Consider the following 15,438-nt stretch of genomic DNA (forward strand, 5'->3'; position numbering starts at 1 on the left):
ATCCGATTTCTTTGTATAAAACATGTTATAAACTTTTCGAGAGTAGCATGATGAATTTTTCTGAATCAAAATAAACGTAAAATAGATAACGGGACACGGTTCAACAACAAGGCAAGCATGTAAAATCCATAAATAATCTTCTAACAAAATTTTCAAGCCAATGAGCAGCTATATTGCCTTCCGTGACGGACCATATAATTCTAAAAGGAGAAATTTGCATATTAAGATTATGAACAAAGCTGAATTCGTTCTTGTCAAGCCTTCATTGATTGCATCAGGTTCAAAAGGTTGACCACCATTGCACAAAGAAAACCCACAGCTAGCAAAAATACAAAACCTAAAACTCATCTGTCCCTTAATACAAAACCAATACCTGCAATACTTTACATATCGCAAGATCCATCACAATTTAATACTTCCCTCGGTTCTTCAGAAGAAGAAGGCAACAAGATAGTCGCATGCATATCAACGAAGAACTCCAGAAGAAACAGCTAATTTTATTAAATACGATTACGGTCTTGCAAATCCACCACAGGCCAATGAGCTTTCACAGCACACAGATCACACACTCACTACAAATCATGATACCTAATCATCGTTAGTCTGCATGCACTTACTATGGCAGAATGTAAACCTTTAATGACATATAACATGAGTACTTATTCAACAATCAAAAGTACAAAGCCCCTCGTACACATTCATTTGCCTGTCATGATTTAGCTGCATGAACAGCACTAACAATACAATTCAATCATAAGAAGAAAAACGATTTAAAAATGCACACTACCATCCCAAACCTAAAAATAGCTTGCAAAAATCTTCCCAGGCTGATTATGATACATTGACATGGTACAGGAAAGGATATTTATTTTCTTCCATTTATCATGCCTTGGTTGGATGTGCCAGACAGGTTAGAAGTCAGATTGCTCGACTTGAGACCTGCATTGGGATTTCTCAAGTCTCGCAGATCATCGAATAACCTGTTTGTATAAACATAGGGTTTGGGAGCAGCTGGCTGCCCCATCTGCCCAACGCTCGCATTTGTCTGTGTTCCTGCTGTGGTCGCTGGCACATTATTAAACCTAGAGCCGAATGAATTATAGTGCTGCACGGGCCTTGAAGGCTGCATAGAGGTGTAAGTAGCAGCAGAACCATCGGCACCGAGTACAGGATAAGCAGTTGATGCAAAGGGATTGGCATTGGCATTTGCATTGGTATCAGCAGGAGCAGTAGCCCATGGTGGGGGTGGATAACCAGATGAGTTCAAGCGCGTCTCAGGTTGAGGTTGTGATCGATGTGGAGATGGAGAATGAGTCCGAGTTTGGAGCCATGGGGAAATGAAGCTGTTTTGGGGAATGTAAGATTGGTTTACAGCATAGGACTGGGGACTGTGAGAGTAACCTTGTTCAACTGGCTGAACTGGAGGTGAACAACCCCATTGATCTGAAACAATGGGAGGTGTTGGAGGAGTAGGGGGTGGTGATGGGTTTGATGGCAATGTGATACTTAAAAGGTCGATAATATCTTGCTCTTTTGTGGCAGTTTTAACAGAGGCTGGAGGATCAGGAAGCTTATTACTTGCTGCAGAGGATGATGCTCCATCTGTGCTTGCTGCTACAGTTGAAAGCACAATGGCACCTCGGTTTTGCGAGTCCAAATCATCACTAATTGCGATAGATTTGCTGTCACCACCTGCTGGATTAATTTTCGTGTTCCTGCACAGAAACAGAAGGGTGTTTTTAACCACAGATATATGTTAGTATGAAAGAGTAGATCTATCAATGAGACCTGCGAGCTAACTGAGCAAAGTCATCGTCATCATCTTCCACTTCAGCATCATACCGACTTGTTGCTGCAGGTTGAGGTGTAACGGGAGTCCCTGGACTTGGAACAGAATCAGATACTTCGGCTGGTAGTGGTGAACCAGAGGCTATTGCATCATGCTTTGCAAGTAAACCTTGCAAGTTATCATTTAATTCCAGGCCTTGAGCCAAAAGTTCCTCGTCTCTGTCGATATGACCAAGCACCCTTTTTAGTGGTCACTGCAAACATATAAAATGCTACTCCTTGTAGAAGACATAATCAAAGGGAAACAGGTCCCAACATCATCAAAGATCCACGTGGCTCCACATTAGTCAAATTCCCAACGTTGAATCCAAGTCAAGGATGCAATTAGTAGGCAAATGTTTGTGTAGGCAGAAGAACCAACAATCAGGGGAAGGTCATGTGACATCATCACAGATAGTGAGGATAATCATTTCATACACCTGCCAATAATATAGGATAGTAGAATGTGCCAGTGCAAGAGACTCACTGGGATCTACAGGGGGGGCCAAATCCATGGAACATTAAACCTGATAACAGGAAGAGTAATTCAACAGCTAGAACATTTGTGCCTACGTGGCCCTAGAGAAACGTTATTGTAGCTAATACTCACCCTCCAAAGAAAATTTGTCAAAGAAAAAGAAAAGGAACAAAGATTACTGACAAATCTCATAATTGAAAATAAAAGCTAGTAAAAGCTCACTTCGACACTAGCTAAAACAATCAAGGTACTTTAATACTTCAATCATAATTGTAAAGTAAAGATTTACAATCAATAAGCTACCTGATTGAATTTATGGATTGCATCAGCTTCCTTTGATTGAAGCGACACTGGTTGACGAGATCTATGATCACTTCATCTTTAACAGCCTACACAGAGTGAATAATCACTAAACTAACTAAAAATGATTAACCAATATTTTTGGACCTATAAATAAATATAATCTTAATGTGAAGTGTCAATTATACTGTTTTCTGAAAAAATAAGAATGGACAAATAAAAGAAGCATACAGCACGATCATCTGGATTGACAGCTTTCAGCATCTCACTTAACAACTCCATCACACTCTGAATACTAGCCAAATCTGATAAACTGATTCATGATGGTCATGGTTGATTAGATTAGTGAACATAAGCACCAAAGGGAGGATATGGAAAATCAAGAAGTCAAAATTGTTAAAACCAGGTCCACCATTACAGAATATGGAGAAAAATATACCACAAATTTGACATTTCAGATGCCATAGCTTCGTCAAGTCTTAAAGCAGGATTGTTGGGCATGCCATGCCCGACTGGAGGATTTCTGATTATGGGCATTGCATGTACGGGAGCAAGAGTAAATATTAGAGTAGACTCAGGGGGGCGTTCTGGGAACTGTACTCCAGATCTCTGCACATGTGTTATGTTATACAATGATAAGCAACAACACAATTTGCTAAAAGAAAAAAAAGGAATTGCCACATAATGACCTATAATGGTATCCATAAGCAGTCGTTCACACATTTGGAATACTAACAGGAAAAAGGAACAGCAACGATAGTACCCATGTCCAATTCTAGTTGCATGTGTAAGAGAAAAGGGATATATAAGCATATATAGCACTAAGCCTACAGGAAATATACATAATATAATCATAACTAGTTGCATTCTTCTTGCTAAACCAGGTTACTCAAATCTTTTTTGATGTATAACTGTGACCTACACCATTATATGTGTAAGAGAGATGCAAATTTCAATCATCTACCAAAACATTTCAAAGACCATACCCAAAGAAGCAGATTAAAAGTAGTGCTACATTGATTTGGTACATTAAACCCATTCAGACATGTACTCTAGTTCCAAATCAACCGGGAGATATATAGAAGAAGTAAACAAAGGTTGGAGAAACCTAATTTTAACAATATATATATTATACTAAAGTTCCAATATTCAAAGGCGAAAACATTATATGTTGCAGTTATGTTGGGCAGTTACTTTCAATATATGCCACAAGAGATGCATCTGAGAAACACATTCCATGCAATTTATTGGGAAGGATGCAAGAGTCTGTTTAACATTTATGAAACCTTAAAGAGCATGGTAAGGTTAAAAATTCTTGGTACCAATGAATGAATGAGAACAGAAAGGAGAGAAGATAAAAAATAGGCTCGAGATATGAAAAACAAAGGGAGCTTTAGACATATATATTTGGTTAAACTTTTCCATCCAAAATGCAAGCTAAGTTATTAAAACAAGTACAATATATCTGCAAGATGATTGGTTGATAAACAAAGGATGGGTCATGATAAGATTACTTTCTTGTGATCTAGATAAGTCACAGAAATGCATTGGTGGGAGCCTTGTGCATTGTGTCATTCCTTTTTTTATAATTGGTTGATAAACAAGATTGTTGGTGCACATTGTCACACGTCCCCGTAATTATTGTAGTTCATAAATAATTGCATATTGCGGATAATATGTTCTATAGCACCTAACCTCTTTGATCCATCTTTGCGCTATCATCAGCTTACATTCTGTTTAACTGGACAGGGGTGAGAACAAAGACTGGTTTTCTTTTGACTTCAATTGTTATGCTTGCATATTGGATCAGAAGTTTGTCATGCATGCTTATTACCTGGCTTAACATATTAAATCCCCAAAATATGTCTATAACTGTATCATCACTGTTCCTGGTTGGATGTCTCCCTGGACAAACACCAGAAGAACCTAACCAGCATGCTGTCAGTCCTTATGTCAACCGTATCTAAAGTCTAAACTCACCATTTTGGTCCATCATAGTCAAATTGCTACTTCAGCTCGCTGCACTACCTATGGAGGCTCTAATATGAACCTGGAAATAAACTATTACATAGAATACATCAATAGTCATCTAGTCTGAACCATATGAAACATTGTAACTTAAATCAGTCTACATATCTGACCAAAATTTGTATAACTTAATTGATATTAGCAAAGTTTATGACTTGTAGACCAAAAGAAAAATTAAAGAAAAAAAGACGAAGGAGCGAATGCAGACCAACCCATTTACTACAGATAAAAGGAAGAGAAACGGGAAAGGGATGAATAGAAAAGAGCTGAGCATTGGAATGCCATCACATATAAAGGAAATGGCATAGGATTAAAATCTCAAATCCCATCGGTGCTCTTTTCAAATAAAATCATTTTCTTGGAAACACATTTGAAATGTGCATTGAGGGTCCAAAGAACATTTCAAATATGACTTGGTGTTCGGTATTGTAAATGCTTAAATGATAATACTACTTCAAGACAGCATTAGCATTTCAACATTTGCAGGATGTTAATATAATTGTTTAAATTACCAAAGTACCCTATGGCATTATATAAAATCGTAAGATTGCCAACATGATTTATTGACAAACCAACATAAATTATATCTTCTATAAGATAAAATTTTATTTATTTATTTTCAAAAGTTATTTTATTTCATTTATACGATTATATTATTTATTTGTTATATATCTAGACCATACAAAATTTTTTGTAAGATTACATATATTCATTTATTTATTTTATTTATTTACTTATTAATTTAAATAAAAAATATGAATTTATTTATGAATAAATATAAAAATATTAAAATGATAAATTTATCACATAATATTCAATGGAATTTTGAAATACAAATTTAGCAAACAACACTTATGTAAATGCACATTTAAATTGCAGCTATTATCTATTGTTTACTAAACACTCTAGTAGCATTCCACAACTGCACATTCACTCAAACTCTTTTTTGCAAAATGTATATTAAAAATACAAATGTATTTCCAAATGCAGCCTTAATCACATGATGTTCAACAACACAAATGAGCCATAATGGACCTATCATTGATATAGTACATTGCAAGTTTTTTGTAATTTTCTTTTACAATTTTTTATCTCTAAATTGTTTTTTTAATCAATCCCAATCTTCCCGATCCAATCCAACAATTCCCTAACCAAATCAATCTTAGCTGATACCAATTTTTTTATCATTGCACCAAACAGACACTTAAAAAACCTATTATAAATATACAAATACTAGCGGGATGGCAAATTTTCTCTTCATTGACAACTGGTACAATATAAGTCCACTAACATAACCATGGTCTGCAGTACCGGTCTGTACTGTCCGATACGGGCGGTATGTACCGGTCCGACAGGCTTCCGGTACGCGGACCGTCTGTTACCGGTCCGGTACTGCTACAGTACTGCTACGGTACTGTAGCGCTGTAACACTGCTACAGTGTTCGGCACGTCTGAATGTACACCTGGGTGTACCGAGCGGTACACCGTACCGGTACCGAGCCCAGGTCGAAACTCCGGTACGGTACGGTATTGCGGACCTTGAACATAACCAAAATTTTGTGAATAAATAACAAAATACATTTTTATCATAATTATGAATAGCAAAATCACTGAGTCTTAAGATTTATTATAACATATTCCCATAGGAAAAAATGTAACAAAAAGACATCGTATAAGCTGCTGATTCATCATTGCATTTTTTTCTTCTTCTCACATATTTTACCTGCCCAAGCCACATAGTAGAAGCAGACATTTTAAGCTTACATATCCTTTGTATGAGGTAACACTATCTCAGGAAAAAGACCAAAGAAATTGAAAATCCTCAGACAGTGAGGAACTAGAATACAGAACATACCTTTAAGTCAGCATATGCCCAGTAATACTGAGGATACTTTCCTCCAGCCCCACCAAATGCTTCTTGCCAAGAATCCAGTAATACCAAAATTTTGTCCCTCACTTGCATATCAGTCTGTATAAATAGAAATGAATTTAGAATTAATTGACTAGTTAACTACAGTAAACAACCTAGGCCTGCCATGAACAGGTACAAGGCTGAGACATGTCTGATTCTAAAGTTGTTGAACAGGTTGGTTTAAACAAATGCCCCAAGGACTCCATATAACAATTAGTATCAGTGCAAAATTATGTTTAGGTCCAAGAAAGAATTACATGCTCCTCGTATCCCCATATTGGTATATATCATGTCAACATGAGGGGTTTCTTTGTCTTCTGCCAGATCTGTCTTCCAAGAATTAAACATGACCAAGCCGAACTACATTCCTCATTCAAGCCTTACCTTATATTGTGACTTGCTGATGAAATTCCCTAAAGGAAAGATCTCAAGACCTCATTTTTGTACATTGTTAGTCACCAGCCAACATGCAAAAAAACAAAAACTTTATCCAAAAGAGATTCTCAAAAACATATGACTGCTTTTATTCCTTGTGAGGAAGATTAAATGGCTCTTGCATCTGCATCCACATGGAAATAGACCGCACGTCTCTTCAGGCAGTCCAATCCGGTTTAAATATTTTTTAAACACAGGTGCTTAGGTTTGCAGACAAGCTTCACATATCATGACTCACATTGCTTGCCACTGGACCTAGGGTACATTTCTCTCCTCTTCTTCTCCTCCTCTCCACCACCTTTCATGACCCTCCTCTTCTTGGTATCGTGGTATATATCAGCATACCATGTGTCGATATGCCAATATAGATAAGATCCATACCAATCCAGTCATGAACTAACATGGATCTAGTACCCAAAACTACAATCCTTGCTTTACACAGCAATTACCCTCATTGCTGAAATGTAAAATATGACTTTTATTAGCTTATAAGTAACACAAAAGTCCTATGTGGAACCATCGTATAAAAGTACAACTGAGATACAATATTGTGTTACATAAAGTAAAAGCTTATATATATATACATATATATATATATATATATGATTGTTATGTTTCTTATTTTACCATTGTTATCTTGTAAGTTCTTGATAGTCCATAGATCACTCGTAATAGCATATATGTATATATATATATATATACATATATATATGATTGTTATGTTTCTTATTTTACCATATTGTTATCTTGTAAGTTCTTGATAGTCCATAGTTCACTCATAATAGCATAAAAAAGGTTGCACAATTAAAATATTGTCCAAACATAGTAATACCTAAAAAAGATAGCTAAAAAACAAGGCAAGATGAATCACAGATTAAAACAATAAATAACATGCTCAAGATTATCCATAAGCTACAAGAAAAATAGACATAGAATGATATATATTCAACGCCTAGAGACTGAACAACAACATATGCACACAGTGAATAATCCAATCATAAGATAAATCTTATCAGCTATACTCAAGGATAAAAAAAGAAAATGAGCCAACCTTCTTCTTAACAATTCTAACCATCTCATGCAGAATTTCACGGTCAACAACTTGAAAATGCACATAGTCACCACAATTCTTGATCATTGTCTCTAATAGCTGCAAAGAAAAGAATGGAACACTATATAAGTACTTGGGAAAACTTTAAACCATTTAGAGTAGTGTCTGCCATTGATATTATAACAGTGATTACAGATACATTCCAGATATTTCCAGCATGCTAATGAGATATTGATAAAGCAAAAATGAAATAAGTGATCTTTTTCAATTTACTTAGAAGCAATATATTCAATCTAAAACAAACTTTCTTGTCTTGTTCTCTCCATTATTTAATAGTCTAATGCAGTTTACATAAAGCTGTGTAATGGAAACAAAATGTTTGACAATTATGTATATGATTGGCATTTATAAACTTGCACATACCGTCAAAGCTAAAAATTGAACCTTCGGATTTTTATGTTGCAAGCGCTTCTTCACGGCTTTGACCACATCTTTTGCCTGCCTGATTCACTATACTATATTAGCTTTTGCAAACAGTTGCAAGTAATCAAAAAACAGTATAGATTGGTTTTAGGAATTTCTATTTGAACATATGCAATAAACCCATAGAAGTATATCATAGTTAATCTAATGAAATAGGATAAGCCTGTTATTATGTAAAGAACAATCAAAAATCATTTTTTGGTCTGTAACTCTTGAAACAAACTTAAGTGGCTGAGATATAAACCATTGGAATACCTAAAACATCGTCCATCATACAGTCAGGGGATGAGGCAAGAGTATCTAAAAATACATTAGATCCATCTAAAGAACTATTTAACCCTAAGATGGATTTCACTGACATGAATTATCATTTTGTGCATTCTACCTCCATTATCAAACGAGCACTCCGTTAATGTATTCCTCGAAATATTTTGATGATAAGTCTCGCATAAAACACATTGTCCTGGATGTTGCATGAATAGATTTATATGTTCACAATAGGGTATGCTTTTGAGACTTTCTTTACATGGAATGCATCAATATATGTCTAATTCATAACTTGTGCTCTCTAAACAATAGAAAAAGAATTTTGGTGTTAATTCTTCTTCTGTCGTCTTTTGTTGTATTTTAATTTTCTACACAACTCCAACATTCATGTTGATACAATCTTTTGATGAGCTTGTAGAATATTGTGGACTAACATAATCTACTTTTATTTTATAGATATAAAAAATTATTATGTCAAAATATATTAGAGGCTTCAAAGTGCATGAACAGGTATCCACTTCTTGTGGGCGACGGCCATAATTACATCACGTTGAAATATTTGAACCGACAAGTGCTTTCAAATCACAAAACCTCTCACCAAGACCATACACTAAAGGGGCAAACCCAATGTACGAGGCTCCCGCCAATAAGGGTCCGGGGTGTCACGAATAAAACTGTAAACAAGGTATTCGATATAATGCTTGTGTATGTTTGTATCTTTCGGTTTTGTTCATGCTTTGCACAACATGTAAAGAGTTTACAATAGATTTGATAACCCTATTTTGGTTGACTTTTGTGGTCGTTTTAGGCTTGTAAACGTAGGTTGTGTGCAGTCTTTGCGCAGAGGCAAAACTGCCCAGAAACAAACCATTCAGATAGCCATTTTGAGGGTTTCTAGCTCCGCAAAGTGGTACAGAGCAAGGTATGCAATACCGTATCGGTGTTTCGAGGTTGACTCGGTACAGTACGGTACCGTGTACCGCTCGGTACACCAGGGCGTACCGAGTGATTTTAAATATTTCTTCCTCTTACTGTAGTACTATAGCAGTGCTACAGTGTAATATTGTAGCACTATAGCACGTTCCGTCCGGTAGCGAGCGATCCGCGTACCGGTATGCCGTCGGACCGGTACGTACCGCCCGGTACTATTCGAAATTGCATATCATGGTACAGAGTGTCAACTAGCACAGCATCTAGAAGCTACCCAGATGGCATAGTGCTGAATAGGCCTTTGGGATAGTGTCTAGGGTTGGTTCGATGTCTTGTTCCGCAGTAGTGTCATGTTGGCGCTTGTGAGGACTTTTGGCCATGGCGGACCACCTTGGACGCTTTGTCTCGTGACCATTCAAAACTTATGTAGTCTATGCTTGTAATTTGTATTGTCTATTAAGTGTTTGCTAAAATAACATATTGTTAGATCCTAACTTAAACATTTCCTCTAACTCGTCTTCTCTTTTGTACTTAAGGGACCATAAGAAGTTTCAGAGAGATTGATCCTTTACGGACGAACACACAAGGGTGTCACACGACTAAGGCAAAACCAACTAAGTCGATGACAGATAGTATCAGAAAGGGACAAGCACACTTAGAAACACTTAACATCCAAATGTTGGGGGGGCCTAATAGGGCTACGTTGAGGGCAACCAACACATGCAACCGTTTGAGGGAAACAAGCGTAGAGATATAGGGAAAGGAGTCGCTCAAATGAGTGAGCATCCGAGATTGGCATTCGGAGGAATGGCCAACCCTTTCGCAAAAGGCACCACGAGGACAAACGGCTAGGAAGAACGTATGGCGCAAAAAGGTTGAGATGGTTGAGTTCGAGCTACGACTCGACGTTGGCAACTAAACTTGACAGCGCTCAAGGCAAGTATAAGCGCGTAGCAAAGGATAAAACCGTGCAAAGAGAGATAGGTTGCTCGGCGATCGAAAGAGTTGTACAAAGCTCACAGAGGTAAGGGAAATTGTTAACTCAAATAATTTGATACTCATGTAAGGGCTTGTATACGGATGATAGACTGTCCATGGCCATCCTAAGGTAACTGAAACTCGACGTCATGGAGCATTAAAGCTTTCTCTTCAGTATAAGAAGGATACATTCGTAAGAGGCTAAAGTGCACAATAAGTTCAACATGTTGCTAGGCCCAGAGAGGCACAACAGGGGTTGTATTAACAAATAATTGCAATCTAGCAAGTGCGTTCACAGTGGCGGAACAATACATAGTTTGTTCAACAAGTCGAAGTAATCAAAGGGAATGGTGGTCTCCGAAAGTTCCATGGGGGAGGATATGAAGAGAGAAGTTGCTGTGACAGAACAAATATCCAAGAGGGATAACTCTCAATTTTCCAGAGGGATAATCATGTGCAATGAAACGCACATGTTGAGGAGGGGTATCTCTAGATAACAACTCCACAAAACTCAATGGACCGAGTGAGCAGCAAGGAGTCATCACATGATCTCGCACGACGTATTGAGTTGGTGGGCGCATTTCGAGATCAAGTGGGTAAGCGACCCAAGGAAACACCAAACGAAGGCACACTTACAATCGATGTGAAGATCGAACTCAACAAAAGATTGACCCGTGGAATGGTGGGCAGGAGGCTCATCATCAACTTAATGCAAATCGAAGAGCAACGCAACTTGGGTGGAGCTTAGTGAACCACCCAAGCCGCATGAAGATAGTCAACGTAGAAGACGGAATATGGAGCAGAAGCACAAAGCTTTCTTTGGACAGAGGTTAAAAAAAGACATGAACTCTTACAGAGGCAAGGCAAGAGTGAGATCATATCATTCCATAGGTCCCTCGTTCTAATAGAGCAAACTCATCTTACATGGTGCCAAAGTTGAAGGAAGCTTCGAGGCACAAGCATTTTATCTCGACAGAGCATTTGACGAGATAAACTTAAGAGACTTAACTTACGAAAGCAAAATTAGGGTCAGAAGGCCTTAGTACAAGATAAGAGGACACGAAGGCGAGTACTCTTGAACCAGGATTTAAATATCGTACCATACCAAAGTTTCGAAATTCTCTCGGTACGGTACAGTATATCGAGCGGTATATATATATATATATATATATATATATATATATATATATATATATATATATATATATATATATATATATATATATATATATATATATATATATATATATATATAAGTAAACAAAAAAAATTTTCCGCGACGTCGCCTCTCTTCTCCTCGGGCGGGGTGATGTCGTAGAAAAATGAGGTGACGTCGCCCCTATATATATATATATATGTATGTATATATATATATGTATGTATATATATATATATGTATGTATATATATATATATATATATATATATATGTATATATAGATAATCTTTTATTTATATATTTATATATTTATATATATTTATTTATATTTAAAAAAAAAGTGCAACGTCGCCTCTCTTCTCCCCAAACGGGGCGACGCCGTGGAAAAACAAGGCGACGTCGCCTTTATTTATATATATATATGCATATATATATATATATATATATATATATATATGCATATATATATATATATATGCATATATATATATATATATAATAAATACCGCTCGGTAACGAGTGATCCGCGTACCGATTTACCATCGGACCGGTACGTACCGCCCGGTATCATTTGAAACTGTATACCTTGCTCTTAAAAAATATGTCACAGTAATACCATTCAAGTTGCCACGAAGGAAGCGATGCGTAGCGAAGAATATGTTGGGGGCAAGGGTCTGGGACTAGACAATGACACACCAATTTCAGCGAAGTCGGTAAACTTCAAGAGCTACTAGGTGGGACTGTCCTAGAGCTGCATTTTATCCAGATGTAACCCAAGAGTGGGTGGACAAAGGTCGATTGTAAAGAGAGCGAACACAATTAAATGTGATGAAGGACTTACGATGTACTGGCAGAGGCCACATATTGAGAGATTGCAATCCGAGTTCATCCCACAAAGATCATAATACAATGGAGATGTCACCAGGAGGCGACATGGTACAACGGATCGAAGTGAAACAATTCGAGGCAATGCGACACACAAGGGAAAAGTAAGTCTCATAAGGTACTTGATCATATAAAAGTATAATCGGGAGCTATTAAGAGCTTTATTTTGATGAACAACACGATGACAAGAAAAGCTATAGATTCAAAGAGTGAATATCATGATACCGCAAATACAAATCTTCCGTACATGTATTGAATTTTACATTGGATGAAAGCATCGATCATCAGCATTTGGGAGTTGTGTACCACCGAGGAAAAATTCTGAGTACAAGTATCAATGCGTGTTATGAGAAAAACTTGATCATACAGAGATATGATCGAAGCGACAAGAGAGTTGAACTGCTCTAAAGCTCATATTCACTTAAGGAAGCCCGACAAATCATAGGACAACATTGAGTATGTGAACATTGCTATCAAGGATACAGAAGAGAAAAGAGTCAGCATGAGCCTTACAACATGATGGTAGAGATCGTGCATGAGAGTTATATCTTTCCATCGACCAAGAAAAACTACTAAGAAAAAATAAAAGTGTTGAAGTATTTAGTCAAATAAGGTGAGAAAACGATAATAAGTCCAGAGAGACTTAGTTACCTAAAACCAAGTATCAATTAAAATAAAGGTGGACTTGGAGAAGTGTAACAATACTGCAAAGACGGATCTACTGAGTGTGAAAAAAGAGATATAAATACAAAGCAATAGATAATAGAGACATGAGCATGCAATGTCATGAAATCGTAGAGGCAAAACTTCTATAGAGGCATCGATCCTATGCTCTCATGGAGAAAAAATGCATAATCATGAGAAGAGATCGAGGAGATAAAGAATACAAAAACAAACTCTAAATATCGAGACAAAACTAAAAGGCAAAGGTCAAAGAAAGTAATAAGACCGATGTCGATGGGTAAACTTCAGATCGATATAAGAATGCTTAACCAACGAATCAAATATGCGTGTTATATTTTTCTACTCAAAAGAGTAAAATTAAGAAATGATAAAAAAAGATATCCAATCTCATAAGTTACCAAAACTATTGAAGACTTACTCTAAGATAAAAGTTTGCTATTTCGGACAAAACTTTGTCCTTCAGGTGCAGCTACCAAAGGTAACCACCAAAACCCATTAAAAATAGAGCTTGGCAACAAAACATAGAATAAAAAATCAGAATTCCGATCCGAGCAAGAATAAATGTCAACCAACGTGCTTCGATAAAAGCACCTGCAAACACAACGACTTCGACTTTATCAAAACCAGCTCCGAAAAAAACTACTTGAACCTCAAGCTTGAGAATTCAGACCGCAATCAGACACACCGTGACAGTAAACCATCCAAGAGTAGAAACCCTGGCAGAAAGAAGCGAAATTCGAGCTCCACCCAAAACAAATGACCGCAAGAAAAAGGAAAACAAAAGAAATCGTATCGAGAACTACTAATTCATCCATGGTACTCACCAGTGGTCGGAGTTGACGGAGTCGCAGATGTCCATGTTCAAAGTCCAGTCCGGCCCCATGAGAAGATCGCTCGTAGCCTTCTCCACTCGCACCGTCGCCGCCGCCGACGACGACGACATCGCTCCGAGCCTCTCCCCGACCCAAAAAGAATCCGAAGAACGCGAACACTAACAAAAAAAAAAAAAAATCAAATCTTTTGCTCTTCCCGACCCCTAATCTTAGACCTCCGGTGGATTCCCCTCCTTGATTTCCGCCATTAAAGCCAACGAAACGGAGACGAAAGAACGAGAGATGGGATTCCCCAGGAATTACTACAGCGGTCCCGACCCCTGAAGTAATTAACACCCCCGCCCGCCCCTCTTATAGAACGCGAACACTAACTAAAAAAAAAAATCAAATCTTCCCGACCCCTAATCTTACACCTCCGGCGGCTTCCCCCCGTTAATTTCCGCCATTAAAGCCAACGAAACGTCGACGAAAGAACGAGAGATGGATTCCCCAGGAACCGCAGTGGTCCGTTTAGACAGGCATTCACTCTGAAATGCTCCCCTCCAATAATTTCAAGGACCCAATTTTGATCGGAGAATCTGTGCCTCACTTATTCATCGAGTTCACATAAATGGACAGCTAAGATTTGGTTCTAAGATAAAACAAAGAAGATATACTTGCATAGGATCATTAACAACTTTCATGGTTCACTGTATTCCGGTAGTGGATAACGCCATGCTTTTCCTACTCGCTTATATTAACGTAATTGTATACCCGACTTGTCGCTTGTTAATATTCTGGGACCCACTTGTGGAGCTATTGATGGTGCGGGTAAGTACACGTTTTTGATATCTGGGCCAAGTTTCACCGATTGGAGAGGGGAGACGGTAACCAACAAAGCAGGAAAAGCGTGGGCGGCAGCGGTATTTTGTGACATTGGCTTCATCAGTATCGCTATAGCTCAGTCTTATCCGATTAGTATTATACCGGCACAATGGACGCCATTGAAAGCCGATATAATTTTTGAGTTACGAATTGAACCGGTATACCGCACACCGAAACCGTTACAATGTTCTGATTGCAAGTCCAATTCGACTTTGAAGGTTGTGATAGAGTAAGCAATCAGTGGATTCCAGAATTCAATTCGTGATGGTCGCAATCAAATCATGCGACTTTGACGCCAGTTCAGGGAATGATGATGATGATTGCC

General features: G+C 37.6%; 1 protein-coding gene across 1 annotated transcript; it reads right to left on the reverse strand.

Moving 5' to 3' along the window:
* Window positions 1-619: 619 nt before the first annotated feature.
* On the reverse strand, window positions 620-14,724 carry LOC135649550 (TOM1-like protein 6). Its single transcript, XM_065168025.1, has 9 exons — window positions 14,241-14,724; window positions 8,455-8,533; window positions 8,032-8,130; window positions 6,489-6,602; window positions 3,045-3,214; window positions 2,837-2,918; window positions 2,609-2,694; window positions 1,789-2,007; window positions 620-1,715 (listed from the first exon to the last, which is right to left on the reverse strand). The coding sequence occupies exons 1-9, from the start codon at window positions 14,357-14,359 to the stop codon at window positions 866-868; spliced, it is 1,818 nt and encodes a 605-aa protein (XP_065024097.1). The 5' UTR covers window positions 14,360-14,724; the 3' UTR covers window positions 620-865.
* Window positions 14,725-15,438: the final 714 nt, after the last annotated feature.

Source organism: Musa acuminata, chromosome BXJ3-9 (assembly GCF_036884655.1).
Source record: "Musa acuminata AAA Group cultivar baxijiao chromosome BXJ3-9, Cavendish_Baxijiao_AAA, whole genome shotgun sequence".
Classification (NCBI taxonomy): Eukaryota; Viridiplantae; Streptophyta; class Magnoliopsida; order Zingiberales; family Musaceae; genus Musa; species Musa acuminata.

What these genes read in the sequence shown, in the direction of transcription:
- LOC135649550 (XM_065168025.1), bottom strand. Translation starts at nt 14,359, where the DNA reads ATGTCGTCGTCGTCGGCGGCGGCGACGGTGCGAGTGGAGAAGGCTACG. An exon ending in TCTGAAATGTCAAATTTGTG is followed by an intron (nt 2,919 to 3,044) that starts GTATATTTTTCT and finishes ATCATGAATCAG; the next exon opens with TTTATCAGATTTGGCTAGTA. An exon ending in TTTGCTCAGTTAGCTCGCAG is followed by an intron (nt 1,716 to 1,788) that starts GTCTCATTGATA and finishes GTTTCTGTGCAG; the next exon opens with GAACACGAAAATTAATCCAG.